The following is a 23877-nucleotide window of genomic DNA, read 5'->3' on the forward strand; positions in this document are numbered from 1 at the left end:
AGACGTTCCTTCTTTGAAGAAGGATAAGGACACAAGGATGGAACAACAATCTCTTGATTGATATTCTTGTTAGATACCACCTTAGGTAAAAACCCAGGTTTGGTACATAGGACTACCTTATCCGAATGGAAAATCAGATAAGGAGAATCCCATTGTAAGGCAGATAACTCGGAGACTCTACGAGCCGAGGAAATAGCTACCAAAAAAAAACAGAACGGGGGGTGGAGCTAGCCACCTAGCAGAGAGGACGCATAGGTGTGGAGCTCCGTGCTAAAAATATTATAAACTCACAAGAAAGTGCTTTTTGAGGATAAAAAAAAGAAAAAAAAAAAGAAAAACACTAAAAGTGACTTTATTGTTCCCAGTTAGAGACACTATCTAATACCCGGGTTTGTGTACCCCCCATACCCCGTGGATCCCCATCGGTCACAGGATTCCCCTGTCCTGGCAGCAACGCAGACCTGAGCGGTGGAGAGAGCCGGGTGTGTATCAGCAGCTAGGAGACCAACCTATATGTGGGATTGTTTGACCAGCACCTCCGGAGGGTCGGGGCTCCGCTCCGGAGTGCTGGCTGTGTGAGCGGTGTCTCAAGTGAAACTCTCACCGTAAACAACGTGGGCGCTCATTACCTGCCCACTCTCTGGACTTCATCTGGGGTTGAAAGGCCGTCGGCCCCCTTTTATGGCTCCCCGGGGCAACATCTAACGGGAAAGTGAGCCCTCTTGCAAAGACTTCCCTCCTGGCTTGCTCTGCTTGCGGCAGGAACCTCCGCGACCCGGCGGCAACTGTGGAGGCGCGAACGGTGGCCATCTTGCCTCCTCTTTCTGTCCCATTTGCGGATTCCAGCGTGGGCTACCTGAGAGGCCTTGGAGAGCAGCCTAGCAGCGTGAAGTTGGAGATCACTAGCAGAGGAGGAGGAGATCCGGAATGTGCTTGTGCCTTAACACACCTCGGTGAGCAGCTTGTACAGATTTTCAAACCGGCAGCTCTGCAAGGAAGGCAAGAACGACCGCCATCTTGGGCCTGCATGCCCTCCCTATCTCTGTGCCCTGCATACTAGCACCTTCTGCCTCATTTGGCCTGCAGTCACTGGTGCTTACCAGGCATAGGTTCCGGTAACTGCCCCATTGCTGATCAGCTGCTAAGACCTGCAGGGCCCTCATGCACGTGAAGTGATCAGGTACTGTTCTTTTATTTTCTCTTGGGTCTCAATTTGTTTTACCCCACTCCACTCTTAACCATAAGTCAGTGCTGAGGGGCCCTTCCCCTATTTATACCCACCAAGCCCAAACTGCTATTCTAGGGACTGCCTATTCTGGACTTCATCTGCCCCCTGTGTGGCCCCCAAGGATAAAACCCAGACTGAGACTTATAAGTGGCTCTCTTACCCCTTGGGGATTGCTTTATACACTGACCATCCCCTTTAATAATCCCTTGGGTCTCAGATTTCTTGGTGTCAATCTCAAATCTCTGCTGCTGCGTCAGCATAAGTATCTCTGCCGCCCTGGCGCAGAGTGGAGTGTATTGTATTTTATTTTTGTGTATTTGCAGGTCTCACTCACACACACCTTGAAAGAAGTATTGTATGTATCTCACATCCTGTAATTTGTACCCCATCTAATTTGCCCTGAGGTGCTGCCTTCTTTCAGCAGATACATTTATACAGCATATCTTTAGTGGGACTTTAGAATTCATTTTACTGTAGCAGCCTATCCCACTATTGTGTAAAACTACTGCTGCTGCGTCGGCCTGTGTGCCTTTGGGCTTTCAGCCCAAAGTGGAGTGTTATTTTATTTAAATATCTGTCTAACCATTGCTCTTATCTACAGGTCCCATCTACAGCAGTAAACCTACTATCTGCAATTTACAGGTTAGGAATTTAACTACTTGACTTTATTTGTCTTTGCATAAAACGTTGTGTTACCACTGTATTGTTATTAGCTGGTTAGATTCATATTCACTGCTTTAGATACACTAGCACAGGGGGGGCGGGGAATTCGGCCTGGTTCTTCTGGCTCCCCTATCGCACCTCCCCCTTTCCGATCCAGCTTGTCTGGATTGGTCACGTCCCACCTCCTTTTCCCTTCCTTTTGGTCGAATCCCACTTCCCGAGGTGTGTGGGGGGATCCTGGGGCCCTCCCCCTCCCCCCCTCTTCATCTTCTCTAGAAGGCTACTGAACTGACTTATTTTGAACAGCTGGCTCAGTCAGCAGCTACCATGTTTTAAGTGTTAATACCTCCCATGGGTTATACCTAGCCCCGCTCTCTATCTCATTTATGCATTGCAGTATTGAAGCACTAAACCTTGATTATTGTAATTCCTACTAGCTAGTTCCTATGTGTTAGCGGCTTCTCTCTTGGGTCCCGGAGTGGTCAAGGTAGACTATCATTCCAGTCAATAACTGCTCCAAAAAAGTACTAGCCATGCCTCACGCATCTAAAAGAAACCCTAGAACTCCCGCAGCAATCAAGAAAACGGTGCTCGACCATTTCTCTCAACCTCATAAAGACTCTCTTCCTCTGCGGAAGGAAGTAAGCGACCCAGAGTCGCAAGACGAGGATTCCCAATCAAGCTCCCACTCTGGAGCCCACTTAAACCACTACATTACAGAGAGCACACTACAAAAGATGCTAGCGGCCCAAACCAAATCCATCACAGCCGAGATTCAGAGGAGCTCAGCAGAACTTAGGAAAGACATCGGCGAGATGGGTGACAGGATTGACACCTTAGAAAGACAACATGATGACCTAGCCACAGACAATTCCAACATCCTTGCATACGCTGAAAACCTGGCAGAACAGATCTCCCAACTCGAACTAAAGCTGGCAGATGTGGAAGATAGAGCCAGAAGAAATAATATACGATTTAGGAGGTATACCCGAGTCAGTTCTGCCAGGGAACTTACAGGAATTTCTCATAACCCTCTTCACTGCTCTGCTTGGCCCCCTAGAGGGCGATAGTCACAATATGGAGCGAGCACACAGGGCTTTGAGGCCGAGGTCAATGTCTTCTGACAGACCACGAGATGTGGTGGTCTGCTTTCACAACTTCAAATTCAAAGACCGCTTGATGCAGGCATCTTATAACAAACCCAGTCTACCCGATGATTTCAAAGATATTCAACTCCTCCCTGATCTCTCATCGCATACACTACAACAGCGCAAATTGTATGCTCCTATCACTACACAACTCAGGAAGGCCAACATCAAATATAGATGGGGATTCCCCACTAAACTAATAGTGACAAAGGACAACCAGGCTCATGTTATTTCCTCTCCTTCGGTGGGCAGTACTCTTCTGGCTAACTGGGGTCTACAACCTGCGGCTGAACCTCAGACAGTTATCCAATCCAAGCTACGTGTTTCAGCCCCAGCTTGGTCTGTTAGAGAGCAGAGACCCAAACGCCAAAAACCTAATCCACCTGACCACATTCCGAGGCCTCAAGCCTCACCTACCTGATATCCCACTGGACACATGTTCATATGTTAATTGGTTTTTGCTAACACTTATTATCTGTATGCAAATGTTTGTGTTTACCTGTTCAGAATAGTGCGGGTTGGCTGGCCTCTAGCTGGACCGCCAGAATTGAAACTAGCCAACATCCACATGGAAAATTACCATGAACGATGTGGCGGTCCGGACGGATGCCTAGCCTCCCTGTACTCTTTTAGAGAGCGGGGCTATACGTTTATTAGCCCATTCTGTTGGTTTGGTTTAGCTCCCCCCCCAGACTTTGGAACCCACGCTTGGGTCCCACTTAGGTGGACTACTTCCACCAGCCTCCCTTTCCTCACCTTCTCTTCCATACCCCTTACCTCCCCTACTGATCCCCCCAACTACCTTAACTTTTAAGAGTTCAAAGTGCACAAATGGCGCCCCTTAGGTTTCTGACACTAAATGTAAGAGGTCTAAACACCTTTGGTAAACGTAGCTTGCTAACTAGAACACTAAAATTCCACAAGGCTGACGTAGCCTTTCTCCAGGAAACGCACCTCTTAGGGGATGCCTCTCCCGGCCCGTCATTCCGGGATTATCCCGTGGTAAAAGCTGCCTCTTACTCTAAGAAAGCCAGAGGCGTTGCTATCCTCATTAACAAAAGAGTGGCCTTCGAACCGCTTCATGAGTTCAGAGATCCACAAGCAAGATACCTTATCCTGATATGTAACCTCGACCATGTCACTTACACCTTAATATCTGTATATCTGCCTAACACCCTCCAGCCCAGATACCTGAAGAAAATCTTACATAAAGTGGACCAAGTTAGACAAGGCAGGGTAATAGTGGCAGGTGACCTGAATATGGTGTGGGATGGCGGCCTTGACAGACAGACAAAATTACCTAAAAAGAGCTCCTCTTGCCCAGAGTCCATTAGCCGTAGATTCCGTGAGCTTATGTCCCAATTCAATTTTTTCGATGCTTGGAGATCTCTGCATCCTCTGGACAGAGACTACACTCACTATTCTATACCCCACTCCACACACTCTAGACTGGATTACATGTTTTGTCACCCAGACTCCTTAGACCTTATACTTCACACAAAGATCTGTGCGTGTCCATGGTCAGACCATGACATGGTTTTAATGGACATAGAGTCGCAGAACACCATCAGGCCCAGACCCAACTGGAAACTACCCCACACACTTCTATCCGACATCCCCTTTAGAGAGGAACTTAGGAAAGAGATAAACTTCACCTTACAAATCAATGACACACCTGGAATTCGGGAAGATACTCTGTGGGGAGCCTTTAAGGCCACCACTAGAGGCTTCTTTATTCAAAAACAAGCCCACTTGAAGAAACAGGCAGGCCTCTCCTTGTCTCAAGCCCACCGTAAACTTAGGGATCTTGAATCGCAAAGTCATAAAGCAGACAACATACAAATTAAGGAGGAGATTAGAAATGTGAGGAGACATATATGCAAGTTGGAATATACCAAAACCCAAAATAACTTGCTCAAATTGAAACAGCTATTCTACACTAAGGGTAATAAGGCTGACACAATCTTAGCGAATAAATTAAGACACCGCACTAGCAACTCTCGCATTCACGAAATTAAACAAGGTGCTCAATCCTACAAACTCCCATCACATATAGGCCAACAGTTCAACAAGTATTACTCAACACTGTATAACATCCAAAATGATACCTCATTCCAGCCAGCCCCATCAGAGGCTATAGGCCCCTTCCTGCGCTCCTTAAGACTACCTACTCTAGATGAGGCTACTGCTGATAGCTTAGATGGCCCGGTCACGCCCCAAGAGATTAAATTCGTTATTAAAAATTTGAAGTCTCTCAAAGCCCCTGGACCGGACGGTTTTACCGCAATCTTCTATAAAACATACCTCCGGGAGATTGTCCCCATCCTGACCAGATTCTATAACTTAGCTAGAGATGAAGGAAAATTCCAAAAAGAGTTCCTAGAGGCCTCCATTACCACAATTCTCAAGCCCAACAAAGACCCAACACTCTGCGCTAGCTATAGGCCCATATCTTTGATTAATACCGACGTTAAAATATATGCAAAAATTTTAGCAAATAGGCTCGCAAGACTCCTCCCCTCACTTATTAACCCGGACCAGGTTGGCTTCATACCTGGAAGGGAAGGCCCTGACAATACGAGAAGGCTCCTTAATATTCTCTTAGAAGCCAAAAGACTCAACAAACCAATTGCAGTGCTCTCCCTCGATGCTGAGAAAGCATTTGACCGGGTCAGGTGGGACTTCCTGTGGGAAGTTCTAAAGACCTTTCGCTTCCCGGCCTCCATCATCCAAGCAGTACAAGCCCTGTACTCGGCCCCTACGGCCTCAGTTAGGGGACTGGGATTTCATTCCTCTCCCTTCCCTATCTCAAATGGCACCCGACAGGGTTGCCCTTTATCACCCATCTTATTTGCGCTGGCCATTGAACCGCTCGCTGCTGCCATTAGAGCTGACAAAGAGATATCTGGAGTTATCCTGCATGGAACAGTCCACAAAGTGGCTCTGTTCGCGGATGACACCACCATATTTTCCGCAAACCCCCTCAGTGAGATACCTAAACTCCTATCCACACTAGATACATTCAGTAGCCTATCCTTTTATAGGCTAAATCAATCCAAAACCGAACTCTACACACAGGGTTTCCCGGACTCTGTCACTAATTCACTACGAGACAAATACAACTTTGTTATCAATAATACGTATGTCTCCCACTTAGGAGTCAAACTCTCTAACTCCATCCCCAACCTTATCTTGAATAACTATAAGCCCCTTTTAACCGAATTACATACTCTAACCAGTCAATGGAATTTCCGCTCCATCTCTTGGCTGGGTCGGATAACAGCTCTTAAAATGAGCTATCTTCCAAAACTAACATATATTATGCGTTGCCTCCCTATCAGAGTACCTAGAGCCCTACTCACTCAGTTTCAGGGCGCCTGTACCAAATATATATGGCAAAATAAGCCTCCACGAGTAGCCCATAGGCTTCTGCAGTATCCTAGAATACATGGGGGAGTGGCCTCCCCATCTATATTCAGATACTATGAGGCCGCCATGCTCACGCACATTACCCAATGGGGCGTAAAGGACTCTGATAGTAGATGGAGGTCAATTGAACAGGCCTCCCTACCCTTCGACCTCACCCTGAGGGATCTGATTTGGACCCCTCCACACTGCCGAAGAACCTTAGGTATAGAAAATCAGATAATCCGAGAATGCCTAGCCTCTTGGGAACTTCTGAGACATTACTCCCAGGTGGCCCCCCACCCATCCCCTATCACTTCATTGACTGGCCTCTTATCTGGCCTTCCTGACTCCCACCCCTCGACGTGGCTGAGACTGGGTGTCTCGAGAGTAGCTGACCTTTGGTCCTCATCTTCTCACGATTCGTTTATACCCTTTACCCAAATTGGCAGCTCATCACCTCCCCCACTTTATATGCGATTCGAATATGTCAGAGTCCTCAGCTTTCTGACTAGTTGGGGCTTTAAACCATCTCTCTCTAGACCACCAACCATCTGGGAAGCCAGATGGCAACAGGGATTGAGGCTAGGTAAGCCACTATCTCTCCATTACTCCATCATGGAGGGCGCATCCCCTACAGACAAAGCTACACATATCACTAAATGGGAACAGAAACTCGAGTTCATTGCCCCCACCAAAGAATGGCACCGTACATTACTCCTCACAAATAAAACCCTCCACTGTGTCACTATGCATGAGAACTACATTAAATTACTCACACAATGGTACCTGGTGCCTGCTAGATTAGCTACAATTTTCCCTGGGGCATCTCCTATCTGCTGGAGAGGTTGCGGTGGGATAGGAGACATGGCACACATTTGGTGGACTTGCACCAAATTGAGGCCCATCTGGAATAAGTGTTTCTCAACTCTTGTTTCTATGGGTATCTCCCTCCCCAATACACCGGAGGTCGCCTTACTCCATATAGGTATCTGCAAACTCCCTAGACACTATGCTTCATTAAGCATCTATTTCTTTTCGGCTATCAAACTCAATATAGCCAAGGCTTGGAAAAGAACTAGCCCCCCATCTTGGTCTGACATCACCCAAACCATGGCCTATATCTACACCATGGAAAAACCTATCTACTACTCCAAGGGTAAAGTCGATTTTTTTGAACTGATTTGGGCAGAATGGAAAGATAGATTTGACACGACCTGGCTCCCTAGATTTGAGACTTAGTCTATTATACCTTTACTCAGCAATGTCGGTACGACATCCCACACCTATCTAGTTTTAATTAGTGTCCATTACAGGTTTATTTCCTTGGTCTTAGACCCTACCCTCTCCCCTCCCCCTCCCCTCTCCCATGGATGATCCCCCCCCTTTCCCCCCCCCCCCTTTTTTTTTTTTTTTCTTTTTCTCTTTCTCTTTTCTTTTTTCTCTTCTTTTCTTCTTTTCAGTTACTTCTGACTTAAGTGAACAATTCTGTAATACCCTTACTTTGGATATAGAGGTTACATATGTTTATTTAATCCATTTATGCATATACTGTGTCTCCTTATGTATCCATTCTTTTTGTCATGTTACTGAAATAGTACGCTTTGGTCGTACTAATGTTGTATTTGTTTATCTCATCTGAAAAATCTAATAAAAATATTTATAAAAAAAAACAAAAAAAAAAACAGAACTTTCCAAGATAAAAGTTTGATATCTATGGAATGAAGAGGTTCAAATGGAACTCCTTGAAGAACCTTAAGAACCAAATTTAAGCTCCATGGCGGAGCAACAGGTTTAAACACAGGCTCGATTCTAACTAAAGCCTGACAAAATGCCTGAACGTCTGGAACATCTGCCAGACGCTTGTGCAAAAGAATAGACAGCAGAAATCTGTCCCTTTAAGGAACTAGCCGACAATCCTTTTTCCAAACCTTCTTGGAGAAAGGATAATATCCTGGGAATCCTGACCTTACTCCATGAGTAACCCTTGGATTCACACCAATAAAGATATTTACGCCATATTTTATGATAAATTTTCCTGGTGACAGGCTTTCGTGCCTGTATTAAGGTATCAATGACTGACTCGGAGAAGCCACGCTTTGATAAAATCAAGCGTTAAATCTCCATGCAGTCAGTCTCAGAGAAATTAGATTTGGATGGTGGAAAGGACCCTGAAGTAGAAGGTCCTGTATCAGAGGCAGAGTCCATGGTGGAAAGGATGATATGTCCACTAGATCTGCATACCAGGTCCTGCGTGGCCACGCAGGCACTATCAAAATCACTGATGCTCTCTCCTGCTTGATCTTGGCAATCAGTCGAGGGAGCAGAGGAAACGGCGTCGCCTTGGGATCCCTGGACCTGGATCCGTAACAAGGAAGCTTGGCATTCTGGCGAGACGCCATGAGATCCAGTTCTGGTTTGCCCCAACGATGAACCAATTGTGCAAACACCTCCGGATGGAGTTCCCACTCCCCCGGATGAAAAGTCTATCAACTTAGAAAATCCGCCTCCCAGTTCTCTACACCTGGGATATGGATAGCTGATAGGTGGCAAGAGTGAATCTCTGCCCAGCGAATTAACTTTGAGACTTCTAACATCGCTAGGGAACTCCTTGATCCCCCTTGATGGTTGATGTAAGCCACAGTCGTGATGCTGTCCGACTGAAATCTGATGAACCTCATTGTCGCTAGCTGAGGCCAAGCCTGAAGAGCATTGAATATCGCTCTCAGTTCCAGAATATTTATTGGAAGGAGTGTCTCCTCCTGAGTCCACGATCCCTGAGCCTTCAGGGAGTTCCAGACTGCACCCCAACCCAGAAGGCTGGCATCTGTTGTTACAATTGTCCAATCTGGCCTGCGAAAGGTCATACCTTTGGACAGATGGACCCGAGATAGCCACCAGAGAAGAGAATCCCTGGTCTCTTGATCCAGATTTAGTAGAGGGGACAAATCTGTGTAATACCCGTTCCACTGACTGAGCATGCATAGTTGCAGCGGTCTGAGATGTAAGCGTGCAAACGGCACTATGTCCATTGCCGCTACCATTAAGCCGATTACTTCCATACACTGAGCCACCGAAGGGCACGGAATGGAATGAAGAACACGGCAGGAATTTAGAAGCTTTGATAACCTGGACTCAGTCAGGTAAATTTTCATTTCTACAGAATCTATCAGAGTCCCTAGGAAGGAAACTCTTGTGAGTGGGGATAGAGAACTCTTTTCCTAGTTCACTTTCCACCCATGCGACCTCAGAAATGCCAGTACTACGTCCGTATGAGACTTGGCAATTTGGAAGTTTGACGCCTGTATCAGGATGTCGTCTAAATAAGGGGCCACTGCTATGCCCCGCGGCCTTAGGACCGCCAGAAGCGACCCTAGAACCTTGGTAAAGATTCTTGGGGCTGTAGCTAATCCAAAGGGAAGAGCTACAAACTGGTAATGCCTGTCTAGAAAGGCAAACCTGAGAAACCGATGATGATCTTTGTGTATCGGAATGTGAAGATAAGCATCCTTTAGATCCACTGTAGTCATATATTGACCCTCATGAATCATAGGTAGGATGGTACGAATAGTTTCCATCTTGAATGATGGAACTCTGAGGAATTTGTTTAAGATCTTTAGATCCAAAATTGGTCTGAAGGGTCCCTCTTTTTTGGGAACCACAAACAGATTTGAGTAAAAACCTTGTCCCTGTTCCTTTGGAACTGGATGGATCACTCCCATAACTAGGAGGTCTCGTACACAGTGTAAGAATGCCTCTCGCTTTATCTGGTTTGCAGATAATTGTGAAAGGTGAAATCTCCCTTTTGGGGTGAAAGCTTTGAAGTCCAGAAGATATCCCTGGGATATAATTTCCAACGCCCAGGGATCCTGGACATCTCTTGCCCACGCCTGGGCAAAGAGTGAAAGTCTGCCCCCTACTAGCTCCGTTACCGGATAGGGGGCCGTTCCTTCATGCTGTCTTAGAGGCAGCAGCAGGCTTTTTGGCCTGCTTACCTTTGTTCCAGGTCTGGTTTGGTCTCCAGACCGTCTTGGATTGAGCAAAAGTTCCCTCTTGTTTTGCATTAGAGGAAGTTGATGCCGCACCTGCCTTGAAGTTTCGAAAGGCACGAAAATTAGACTGTTTGGCCCTTGATTTGGACCTGTCCTGAGGAAGGGCATGACCTTTTCCTCCAGTGATATCAGCAATAATCTCCTTCAAAACAGGCCCGAATAGGGTCTGCCCCTTGAAGGGAATGTTAAGCAGCTTAGATTTTGAAGTCACGTCAGCTGACCATGATTTAAGCCATAGCGCTCTGCGTGCCTGTATAGCAAAACCAGAATTCTTAGCCGTTAGTTTAGTCAAATGAACAATGGCATCAGAAACAAAAGAATTGGCTAGCTTAAGTGCTCTAAGTTTGCCAAGTATGTCATCCAATGGAGTCGCTACCTGTAAAGCCTCTTCCAGAGACTCAAACCAGAACGCCGCAGCAGCAGTGACAGGAGCAATGCATGCAAGGTGCTGTAGGATAAAACCTTGTTGAATAAATATTTTCTTAAGGTAACCTTCTAATTTTTTATCCATTGGATCTAAAAAAGCACAACTGTCCTCGACAGGGATAGTAGTACGCTTTGCTAGAGTAGAAACTGCTCCCTCCACCTTAGGAACTGTCTGCCATAAGTCCCGTGTGGTGGCGTCTATTGGAAACATTTTTCTAAAAATAGGAGGGGGAGAGAACGGCACACCTGGTCTATCCCATTCCTTATTAATAATTTCTGTAAACCTTTTAGGTATTGGAAAAACATCAGTACACACCGGCACTGCATAGTATTTATCCAGTCTATACAAGTTCTCTGGCACTGCAATAGTATCACAGTCATTCAGAGCAGCTAAAACCTCCCTGAGCAACACGCGGAGGTGTTCAATCTTAAATTTAAATGTAGAAATATCAGAATCAGGCATCTTTCCTGAGTCATAAACATCACCCACTGACTGAAGCTCTCCTTCCTCAGCTTCTGCATATTGTGAGGCAGTATCAGACATGGTTCTTAAAGCGTCAGTATGCTCTGCATTTTGTCTCACCCCAGAGCTATCTCGCTAACCTCTAAGTTCAGGTAGTCTGGCTAATACCGCTGACAGTGTATTATCCATGACTGCCGCCATGTCTTGTAAAGTAAACGCTATGGGTGCCCTTGATGTACTTGGCACCATTTCAGCGTGAGTCCCTTGAGCGGGAGTCAAAGAATCTGACACGTGGGGAGAGATAGTCGGCATAACTTTCCCCTCATCAGATTCCTCTGGTGATAATTTTTTAAAAAAAGAATATGATCTTTATTACATAAAATTAAATCAGTACATTTGGTACACATTCTAAGAGGGGGTTCCACCATGGCTTTTAAACATAATGAACAAGGAGTTTCTTCTATGTCAGACATGTTTATACAGACTAGCAATGAGACTAGCAAGCTTGGAAAACACTTTAAATCAAGTTAACAAGCAAATATAAAAAACGGTACTGTGCCTTTAAGAGAAACAAATTTTGTCAGAATTTGAAAAACAGTGAAAAAATGCAGTAAATCAAACGAAATTTTTACAGTGTATGTAATAGGCTAGCAGAGCATTGCATCCACTTGCAAATGGATGATTAACCCCTTAGTTCAAAAAACGGATCAAAAAAACGAAATAGACGTTTTTTTTTTGTTTTGTTTTTAACAGTCACAACCAACTGCCACAGCAAGCTGTGGTCCTATCTTCCCCAATAAACAACTTTGGAAAGCCTTTGAGCCCTTTAGAGATGTCCTATAGCATTCAGAGGGCCTTTGAGGGAAGCTGGATGTCACAGTTTGTAATTTGCTGGAAGCGATCGTGCTACATCCAGTGAACACAGGGAGAGGGAAAAAATGTTGGGTAATGGATCGGGGAGGGTGGGCAGCTACACTACAAAAATTGGGGTTTTTATTTTTTGTAGGCAAAAAAGGGGCAAATTTTGTAGTAAACTGGGTACTGGCAGACAGCTGCCAGTACCTAAGATGGCATCCAATAGGTTGAGGGGGGAGGCTTAGAGAGCTGTTTGGGGCAAATCAAGGTTGGGGGTAATGGGGGATCCTACACTAAATTTTTTTATAAAAAAACAAAAAAAAATCTTAAAAACAAAAACAAAAAAAACAACTTTATTTGCCAGTATTTAAGATGGTGGTGACAACTGTGAAGTGGGGGAGGGAAGAGAGCTGTTTGAGGAGGGTCAGGGAGGGATCACGGGGTGCGATGTGTCAGGTGGGAGGCTTATCTCTACACTAAAGCTAAAATTAACCCTACAAGCTACCTAATTAACCCCTTCACTGCTGGGCATAATACAAGTGTGGTGCGCAGCGGCATTTAGCGGCCTTCTAATTACCAAAAAGCAATGCCAAAGCCACATATTTCTGCTATTTCTGAACAAAGGGGATCCCAGAGAAGCATTTACAACTATTTGTGTCATAATTGCAGAAGCTGTTTGCAAATGATTTCAGTGAGAAAGCTAAATTTTGTGAAAAAGTTAGTGAAAAGGTTAACTTTTTTATTGATCGTATTTGGTGGTGAAATGGTGGCATGAAATATACCAAAATGGGCCTAGATCAATATTTTGGGTTGTCTGCTAAAAAAAAATATATACATGTCAAGGGATATTCAGGGATTCCTGAAAGATATCAGTGTCCCAATGTAACTATAGCTAACTTTCAGCTAGATTTAGAGTTCTGCGGCCAAAGGGGTGCGTTAGCTACGCGTGCTTTTTTCTGGCCGCACCTTTAAAAGAACTCTGGTATTGATAGTCCACAGAATGGCTGCGTTAGGCTCCAAAAAAGGAGCTTACAGCATATTTAACCACTGCAACTCTCGATACCAGAGTTGCTTACGGAAGCGGCCAGCTTCAAAAACGTGCTCGTGCACGATTCCCCCATAGGAAACAATGGGGCAGTTTGAGCTGAAAAAAAACCTAACACCTGCAAAAAAGCCGCGTTCAGCTCCTAACGCAGCCCCATTGTTTGCTATGGGGAAACACTTCCTACGTCTGCACCTAACACTCTAACATGTACCCGAGTCTAAACACCCTTAACCTTACACTTATTAACCCCTATTCTGCCGCACCCGCTATCGCTGACCCCTGCATATTATTATTAACCCCTAATCTGCCGCTCCGTAAACCGCCGCTACTTACATTATCCCTATGTACCCCTAATCTGCTGCCCCTAACACCGCCGACCCCTATATTATATTTATTAACCCTTAATCTGCCCCCCACAACGTCGCCTCCACCTGCCTACACTTATTAACCCCTAATCCGCCTCACTAACCCTATAATAAATAGTATTAACCCCTAATCTGCCCTCCCTAACATCGCCGACACCAAACTTCAAACATTAACCCCTAATCTGCCGACTAGAGCTCACCGCTATTCTAATAAATGTATTAACCCCTAAAGCTAAGTCTAACCCTAACACCCCCCTAAGTTAAATATAATTTACATCTAACAAAATTAATTAACTCTTATTAAATAAATTATTCCTATTTAAAGCTAAATACTTACCTGTAAAATAAACCCTAATATAGCTACAATATAAATTATAATTATATTGTAGCTATTTTAGGATTAATATTTATTTTACAGGCAACTTTGTATTTATTTTAACCAGGTACAATAGCTATTAAACAGTTAATAACTATTTAATAGCTAAAATAGTTAAAATAATTACAAATTTACCTGTAAAATAAATCCTAACCTAAGTTACAATTAAACCTAACACTACACTATCAATAAATTAATTAAATAAAATACCTATAATTATCTACAATTAAACCTAACACTACACTATCAATAAATAAATTAAATACAATTCCTACAAATAAATACAATTAAATAAACTAACTAAAGTACAAAAAATAAAAAAGAACTAAGTTACAAAAAATAAAAAAATATTTACAAACATTAGAAAAATATTACAACAATTTTAAACTAATTACACCTACTCTATGCCCCCTAATAAAATAAAAAAATGCCCTACCCTATTCTAAATTACTAAAGTTCAAAGCTCTTTTACCTTACCAGCCCTGAACAGGGCCCTTTGCGGGACATGCCCCAAGAAGTTCAGCTCTTTTGCCTGTAAAAAAAAAACATACAATACCCCCCCAACATTACAACCCACCACCCACATACCCCTAATCTAACCCAAACCCCCCTTAAATAAACCTAACACTAAGCCCCTGAAGATCTTCCTACCTTGAGTCGTCTTCACCCAGCCGAGCCAAATTCTTCATCCAAGCGGGGCAAGAAGAGGTCCTCCATCCGGTAGAAGTCTTCATCCAAGCGGGGCAGAAGAGGTCTTCCATCCGATTGAAGTCTTTATCCAAGCGGCATCCATCCGGAGCAGAGCGGCAGTATCCTGAAGACCTCCGACGCGGAACATCCATCCTGGCCGACGAATGACGGTTCCTTTAAATGACGTCATCCAAGATGGCGTCCCTCGAATTCCGATTGGCTGATAGAATCCTATCAGCCAATCTGAATTCGAGGGACGCCATCTTGGATGACGTCATTTAAAGGAACCGTCATTCGTCGTTCAGTCGTCGGCCAGGATGGATGTTCCGCGTCGGAGGTCTTCAGGATGCTGCTGCTCCGCTCCGGATGGATGCCGCTTGGATGAAGACTTCAATCGGATGGAAGACCTCTTCTGCCCCGCTTGGATGAAGACTTGTACCGGATGGAGGACCTCTTCTTGCCCCGCTTGGATGAAGACTTCTACCGGATGGAGGACCTCTTCTTGCTCCGCTTGGATGAAGACTTCTACCGGATGGAGGACCTCTTCTTGCTCCGCTTGGATGAAGAATTTGGCTCGGCTGGGTGAAGACGACTCAAGGTAGGAAGATCTTCAGGGGCTTAGTGTTAGGTTTATTTAAGGGGGGTTTGGGTTAGATTAGGGGTATGTGGGTGGTGGGTTGTAATGTTGGGGGGGGGTATTGTATGTTTTTTTTTACAGGCAAAAGAGCTGAACTTCTTGGGGCATGCCCCGCAAAGGGCCCTGTTCAGGGCTGGTAAGGTAAAAGAGCTTTGAACTTTAGTAATTTAGAATAGGGTAGGGCATTTTTTTATTTTGGGGGTCTTTGTTATTTTATTAGGGGGCTTAGAGTAGGTGTAATTAGTTTAAAATTGTTGTAATATTTTTCTAATATTTGTAAATATTTTTTTATTTTTTGTAACTTAGTTCTTTTTTATTTTTTGTAATTTAGTTAGTTTATTTCATTGTATTTATTTGTAGGAATTGTATTTAATTTATTTATTGATAGTGTAGTGTTAGGTTTAATTGTAACTTAGGTTAGGATTTATTTTACAGGTAAATTTGTAATTATTTTAACTATTTTAGCTTTTAATAATAGTTCTTAACTATTTAATAGCTATTGTACCTGGTTAAAATAAATACAAAGTTACCTGTAAAATAAATATAAATCCTAAAATAGCTATAATATAATTATAATTTATATTGCAGCTATATTAGGATTTATTTTACAGGTAAGCATTTAGCTTTAAATAGGAATAATTTATTTAATAAGAGTTAATTAATTTCGTTAGATTTAAATTATATTTAATTTAGGGGGGTGTTAGTGTTAGGGTTAGACTTAGCTTTAGGGGTTAATACATTTATTAGAATAGCTGTGAGCTCCAGTCGGCAGATTAGGGGTTAATGTTTGAAGTTAGGTGTCGGCGATGTTAGGGAGGGCAGATTAGGGGTTAATACTATTTATTATAGGGTTATTGAGGCGGGAGTGAGGCGGATTAGGGGTTAATAACTTTATTATAGTAGCGGTGCGGTCCGCTCGGCAGATTAGGGGTTAATAAGTGTAGGCAGGTGGAGGCGACGTTGAGGTGGGCAGATTAGGGATTAATAAATATAATATAGGGGTCGGCGGTGTTAGGGGCAGCAGATTAGGGGTACATAAGAATAACGTAGGTGGCGGTCGGCAGATTAGGGGTTAAAAAAATTTAATCGAGTGGCGGCGATGTGGGGGGGCCTCAGTTTAGGGGTACATAGGTAGTTTATGGGTGTTAGTGTACTTTAGAGCACAGTAGTTAAGAGCTTTATAAACCGGCGTTAGCCCAGAAAGCTCTTAACTACTGACTTTTTTCTGCGGCTGGAGTTTTGTCGTTAGATTTCTAACGCTCACTTCAGACACGACTCTAAATACCGGAGTTAGAAAGATCCCATTGAAAAGATAGGATACGCAATTGACGTAAGGGGATCTGCGGTATGGAAAAGTCGCGGCTGGAAAGTGAGCGTTAGACCCTTTCCTGACTGACTCCAAATACCGGCGGTAGCCTAAAACCAGCGTTAGGAGCATCTAACACTGGTTTTCACGGCTACCGCCAAACTCTAAATCTAGGCCTGAGAAAGAAAAAATGGTTTGGAAATGGCTAGAAAAACGGTAAATAATATGTGTGGGTACAGTAAATGAGTAAGAGGAAAATGACAGCAGAAATGTAAAAATGTAAAAAAAATTAAGATGTAAGGGTAAGAAAATTGAAAAATGGTCTGGTCACTAAGGGGTTAAACATGACTGTACTAATTTAAGCATTACATTTTACATTCTGTTCTAAGAGACAGAGATATGAAACTGATTCTGAACAGCCCTGGCATAATGTTGCATTCTGAAATGAGCTGCAATACAATGCACTGCTAAGCAAGACAGAGATTGGTGGATACATGCGTATGCCGCTCCTAATTGTTCTTGTCCCACTCAGAAGCTGCAATGTAAAAAAAAAAAAAAAGAGAGAGAGAGAGAAAAATACCCCTGACTCTTATCTCAAATCAATAATTCCCTTCAAGCACACCTAAAGGTACTGAGATTCTCCCATACATGGTATAATATCATAAAGTGTTCAAATAAAAAAGTTTCACTCTAAAACCAAGAGATAAAGGAAGTATTTATATATTCAAAACCAGTGTGCAAATGTTTTAGAATTAACAATATTTAATAAAAACATTTATAAATTAAAAAAACATTCATACATCTCAATCATACATACAAGACACAAAAGCGTAGGAGGCGCTTGGTGTGAACCTTGAGGATTACAAATTTCTGCTGTCACTATCTACCTAAGTTACGAAAAAATGCAACTTTTTAAAAATATACAGACAGATCAGCCTTATGATATACCGGTTACCCAATTGGTCTACAGAGGGTCACATGTGATTACCCCGAGACAAAGTAACGGTTAGAAGATGCTGACAGGAGTGGAAGATCTCCACACTATCGGTAGCATGAGCAGGAAATTATTTTCACCTTCTATAACTGGATTTTAAGAGTTCTCATACTGTAAATCGTGAAACCATTACGAGATTTAAAATTTCTCCAAAAGTTCAGAAAACCATTATACAGAATGAGGCTTGTTTATACTGAATTTCTCTGTTAATGTAGGAAAATGGTGACACAATGTTCTAGATATTGTAAATTACGATTATGAAAAACAAGTTTTGGGACATCTATGTCTTTGAAAAACCTGTGCAGAAGATCTCAGTCTACAAACAACAATACAGAACACCAAACAGTTATATCCAATGGTGTGATTGCCAATAGAAATCCCGAATGTACTGTAAATTACAATTATGAAAATGCAAGTATGAAAACAAAAACACATTTTAAGAACAGTATTGACAAATTCCATTTCTAGATGTTGCTGTTATAATTTCCATCATATCGGGTTTTCTACAGATCTCGTTAGAGGTACTACATATCACGTGATATGGATATTAAATACATTTTTGTACTGCCCAATACCGATGGGCTATATGATAGCGATGGATAGACCCAACATGCCCGTTTTGTGCTCTACTAATTTTTTCCACAAACTGGTAAAATTCACTGCAAAAGTGTGCACACTTTGTGTAAAACTAATGCCAACGTGATATTTTCTGAAGCAATATTTTTACTGTTTGTAACACCTGAGGATTATCGCCGACAATCTAAATGTGGCCTATGTATTCAATTCCACAAAGGGATTACAGTAAAAAAAATTGTTCCAACAAGTTATAGAATTTATTTTTTTACATTAGAATGTTACTTTAAACTCGGCAAAGTTATTCTGGTAAAGTGGTTATCATTTGTGATCTCAGTATAGAAGTATGCCTGCTTATTTGACACAATAGCCTAGCTATTAAACCCTTGTTGCCTTATGTATAGGTCTTGATTTATTTAGTAACAGACTGAGCAATACATATAACGAAGAGCCTTGCAGATTTTGTATTAAAAACAACTACAGAAATTGATTTCAGCAATGCCTCTACGGCACAGCTTTCTGTAGATAAATGAGTAGTTTAGATAGGCGTTGTGCTATACCAATTGATGTGTTTTGCTCCTGTACATTTCATTGCTACCAGAATAAACAATATATACAATGCAAATAGCCCATCTGTACTGTAACGGTTTGAAAAGACGACGTGCAAGTTTGTGATATCTCCACAACATGAATTATATTTAAGATGTAATTTAAAGTAGCGGTACTGTTTAATTTGCTAAAAATTTAAATGGAATCAAAATAAATGTTGTAAGTTATTAATAATAGACCAATGCTATAATCTTTTTTGAAAAATCCAATCCAATCTGTTAGAAATCTTTAGCTTTTTTATGGTTTCTCATCATCTGAAATGTGGTATTGAGAAACTTCACCGGCGATACTCCAACCTATTAGAAAACATCATTTTACTTTGAATTTTCAAGTGAATTTTGGCTTTATCTAGTTTAATGGCCTTAACTCCTTAAAAAGCCCATCTAGGCTTGTTCTGCACTGCACAGCTTGACTTTTTGTATGGTGTTTTAAATATTAAACAACATTAAATCAACATTTTTGTGTGTGTTTTTTTGCATCAGCGGTTTACACTTTGCTTCAGCTTCTGTAAAAACCACATAAAAAAACCTAAGAAAATATTTTTCTAATATACAGCAATAGACCTATAAAAATGTATTTCCCCACTTGTTTTAAAGGGAAATGAAAGTCATAATTAAACTGGTTCAGATAACGAGACTTTTCTTTTACTTTTATTATGAAATTGACTTTGTTCTCTTTGTATCCAGTGTTCTTCCAAGAGTCTTTTTAATGGGCACAGCTAGCGGCCGATTTTACTGACCATCCGGCTAAAATGTAAGCCAATATTTAATGTTTGTTGCACAAATTATCATTAATTAATGTTGAATTAACGCATTTAATTTGTGCTTTGGATAGCTTGAGTAACATTTATAAATAACAGAAAATGCTATAATATTGTAAAGAATTACACTGAGTATTCTAAAGAATTACACTGAGTATGCCAGATTAAATATTCAGACCACCCTTCCTTTGAGGTTTCCTTCATTGGCTTCAGTGTTCTCCACAGGACCTATTTAATAGGCACACCAATCGGCTCATTTTACTGACCACCCGACTAAATTTAAGCCAATAATTAAGTTATTATTAGTTAAAACTAATTTTTTTCAATATTTTTCGCACAAAGTATCATCAAATCAATACATGTTGATTTATGCAACTATTTTGTGCTTTGGATAGCTTAAGTAACGTCAATATTATAACATCTTCTGTTATTTATAAAAGTATTACAATTCCCACCCAGCTACTTTATAATGCCACCCAGTTGACAAAATGGTCTGTGGAGAATATTAGTATCCTTTGTTGAAAAGCATACTTAGGTAGGCCAAGGAGCGGCAATGCACCACTAGGAGCTAGATGCTGACTGGTTTCTAAACACGTCTCTTGTACTAACCATGTCCTCCTACTTACATGTTTTATGTACCTTTATTTATTTCAGTGATTGCAAATAAAGTGAATTTATTGAAGATTCTTGCTATTTTGAGAATGTGCAAACACTCACCACGTGTGTGACTTTCTGTCTTTGCCCATCAAATCGACACAAACTTGTGCTGTCATCAAGAAACATATCACATTCCTCCAACTCCTGAGCATTACATGGAGGTTTCCCTTTATCTGGATCTGGATTCTGAAAATATAACAAGAAAAAATAACGAATACATACAATAATAATATAATAACCTGCACTAACTAAAAAAAAAAGACCCCATTTTAATTTTCCATTAATGATTTGAAATACATTTTGCAATAAATGTATTAAACGGAAACTCCCCCCCCCCAGTAGTTTTAAGATAAACATTTGATTTAAAGGGCTATGTATGAAAGATCAATAAAATGAATAACCTATTTTGTTGGACTAGCCTCAAAATTGTGAACTGGGTAGAATAATGGCTTTGGGATAGACAACTGAGTGTCTTAATAACTGGAGTGCATTCAGCAGAAGGGGCAGATACTAGCGCAGTTCTGGGGACTGTTTTGTTTAACATATTTATCAGTGATATCAGCAAAGGGCTAAGTGGGAAAGTATGTCTGTTTGTAGATGATACAAAACATTTTAATAGAGTTGATGTTCCAATGCGGACCAAAGGAAAAGTGCTGTAAAAAAAATGGAGAATGGCTGGGATCTAAAGTTGAAAAGAAAATTCCAAAGGTAATAATACACTTAATGACCCTGAAAGTTACAAAAGAGGAACAGGGCTTGTGAATTATTATTTCAGATGATTTGAAACTTGGCAAACAATGCTGTATTGCAGCGAGTAAGGACAGTATAATGCTTGGTTGTATTGGTAAAGGAATTTGCAGCAGAAATGACTGATGAGTCCTGCTCTTGTAAACACAAAGTGGAAAACAGCACTCGAAATATCATTAGCGGCACAGAGTTCTTGATCTGCCACATCCAACAGCACACTGTACAAAAACATAATTTATGTAAGAACTTACCTGATAAATTAATTTCTTTCATATTGGCAAGAGTCCATGAGCTAGTGACGTATGGGATATACAATCCTACCAGGAGGGGCAAAGTTTCCCAAACCTCAAAATGCCTATAAATACACCCCTCACCGCACCCACAATTCAGTTTAACGAATAGCCAAGCAGTGGGGTGATAAAGAAAGGAGTAGAAAGCATCAACAAAAGAAATTTGGAAATAATTGTGCTTTATACAAAAAATCATAACCACCATAAAAAGGGTGGACCTCATGGACTCTTGCCAATATGAAAGAAATGAATTTATCAGGTAAGTTCTTACATAAATTATGTTTTCTTTCATGTAATTGGCAAGAGTCCATGAGCTAGTGACGTATGGGATAGCAATACCCAAGATGTTTAACTCCACGCAAGAGTCACTAGAGAGGGAGGGATAAAAATAAAAACAGCCATTTTCCGCTGACAAAATTAATCCACAACCCAAAAAAATAAGTTTATTCTCATAAATGAAAGAAAAAAAACTTAAATCAAAAGCAGAAGAATCAAACTGAAACAGCTGCCTGAAGAACATTTCTACCAAAAACTGCTTCTGAAGAAGCAAATACATCAAAATGGTAGAATTTAGTAAATGTATGCAAAGAGGACCAAGTTGCCGCTTTGCAAATCTGATCAACTGAAGCTTCATTCTTAAAGGCCCACGAAGTGGAGAATGATCTAGTAGAGTGAGCTGTAATTCTCTGAGGTGGGGCCTGACCCGACTCCAAATAAGCTTGATGAATCAAAAGTTTTAACCAAGAAGCTAAAGAAATAGCAGAAGCCTTCTGACCTTTCCTAGGACCAGAAAATAAAACAAATAGACTGGAAGTCTTCCTGAAATCTTTTGTAGCTTCCACATAATATTTCAAAGTTTTTACCACATCCAAAGAATGTAAGGATCTTTCCAAAGAATTCTTAGGATCAGGACACAAGGAAGGGAGAACAATTTCTCTACTAATGTTGTTAGAATTCACAACCTTAGGTAAAAATTGAAAAGAAGTCCACAAAACTGCCCTATCCTGATGAAAAATCAGAAAAGGAGACTCACAAGAAAGAGCAGATAGCTCAGAAACTCTTCTAGCAGAAGAGAAGGCCAAAAGGAACAACACTTTCCAAGAAAGTAGTTTAATGTCCAAAGAATGCATATGGAGGAGCCTGTAAAACCTTGAAAATTGATTTAATGACAGGCTTAATACAAACTAAAGCCTGTACAAAACAGTGAATATCAGGTATAGCAATCTTTCTGTGTAATAAAACAGAAAGAGTAGAGATTTGTCCCTTCAAGGAACTTGCAGACAAACCCTTCCTGAAGAAACTGTAAAATTCTAGGAATTCTAAAAGAATGCCAAGAGAATTTATGAGAAGAACACCATGAAATGTAAGTCTTCCAAACTCTATAATAAATCTTTCTACAGACAGATTTACGAGCTTGTAACATAGTATTAATCACTGAGTCAGAGAAACCTCTATGACTTAGTACGAAGCGTTCAATTTCCATACCTTCAAATTTAATGATTTGAGATCCTAATGGAAAACGGACCTTGAGACAGTAGGTCCGGCCTTAACAGAAGTGGCCAAGGTTGGCAACTGGACATCCGAACCAGATCCGCATACCAAAACCTGTGTGGCCATACTGGAGCCACCAGCAACACGAACGGTTGTTCCATGATTATTTTGGAGAAGTTTCTTGTTTAGATGAGAGGCCATGAGATCTATCTCTGGAAGACCCCACATCTGAACAATCTGAAAAAACACATCTGGATGGAGAGACCACTCCCCTGGATGTAAAGTCTGACGGCTGAGATAATCTGCCTCCCAATTGTCTACACCTGGGATATGCACCACAGAGATTAGACAGGAGCTGGATTCCTCCCAAGCAAGTATCCGAGATACTTCTTTCATAGCTTGGGGACTGTGAGTCCCACCCTGATGATTGACATATGCCACTGTTGTGATATTGTCTGTCTGCAAACAAATGAACGGTTCTCTCTTTAACAGAGGCCAAAACTGAAGAGCTCTGAGAATTGCATGGAGTTCTAAAATATTGATTGGTAATCTCGCCTCTTGAGATTTCCAAACCCCTTGTGCTGTCAGAGATCCCCAAACAGCTCCCCAACCTGAAAGACTCGCATCTGTTGTGATCACAGTCCAGGTTGGCCGAACAAAAGAAGCCCCTTGAACTAAACAATGGTGATCTATCCACCATGTCAGAGAGTGTCGAACATTAAGGATATTAATTGTGATATGTTTGTATAATCCCTACACCATTGATTCAGCATACAAAGCTGTAGAGGTCTCATGTGAAAACGAGCAAAGCGGATCGCATCCGATGCTGCAGTCATGAGACCTAAAACTTCCATGCACATAGCCACTGAAGGGAATGACTGAGACTGAAGGTGCCGGCAGGCTGCAACCAATTTTAAACGTCTCTTGTCTGTCAGAGACAGAGTCATGGACACTGAATCTATCTGGAAGCCTAAAAAGGTGACCCTTGTCTGAGGAATCAAGAAACTTTTTGGTAAATTGATCCTCCAACCATGTTTCCGAAGAAACAACACTAGTTAATTTTTGTGAGATTCTGCAGAACGTAAAGACTGAGCTAG

General features: G+C 41.7%; 1 protein-coding gene across 1 annotated transcript in view; it reads right to left on the reverse strand.

Moving 5' to 3' along the window:
- Positions 1–23877, reverse strand: part of NUDCD1 (NudC domain containing 1) — a 637137-nt gene that overhangs the window by 118543 nt on the left and 494717 nt on the right. The window contains exon 8 of the mRNA XM_053715288.1: positions 20313–20438. Within this exon, the coding sequence (XP_053571263.1) occupies positions 20313–20438 (126 nt within the window). The remainder of the gene's footprint in view (positions 1–20312; positions 20439–23877) is intronic.

This window comes from Bombina bombina, chromosome 5 (genome assembly GCF_027579735.1).
Source record: "Bombina bombina isolate aBomBom1 chromosome 5, aBomBom1.pri, whole genome shotgun sequence".
In the NCBI taxonomy this organism is placed as follows: domain Eukaryota; kingdom Metazoa; phylum Chordata; class Amphibia; order Anura; family Bombinatoridae; genus Bombina; species Bombina bombina.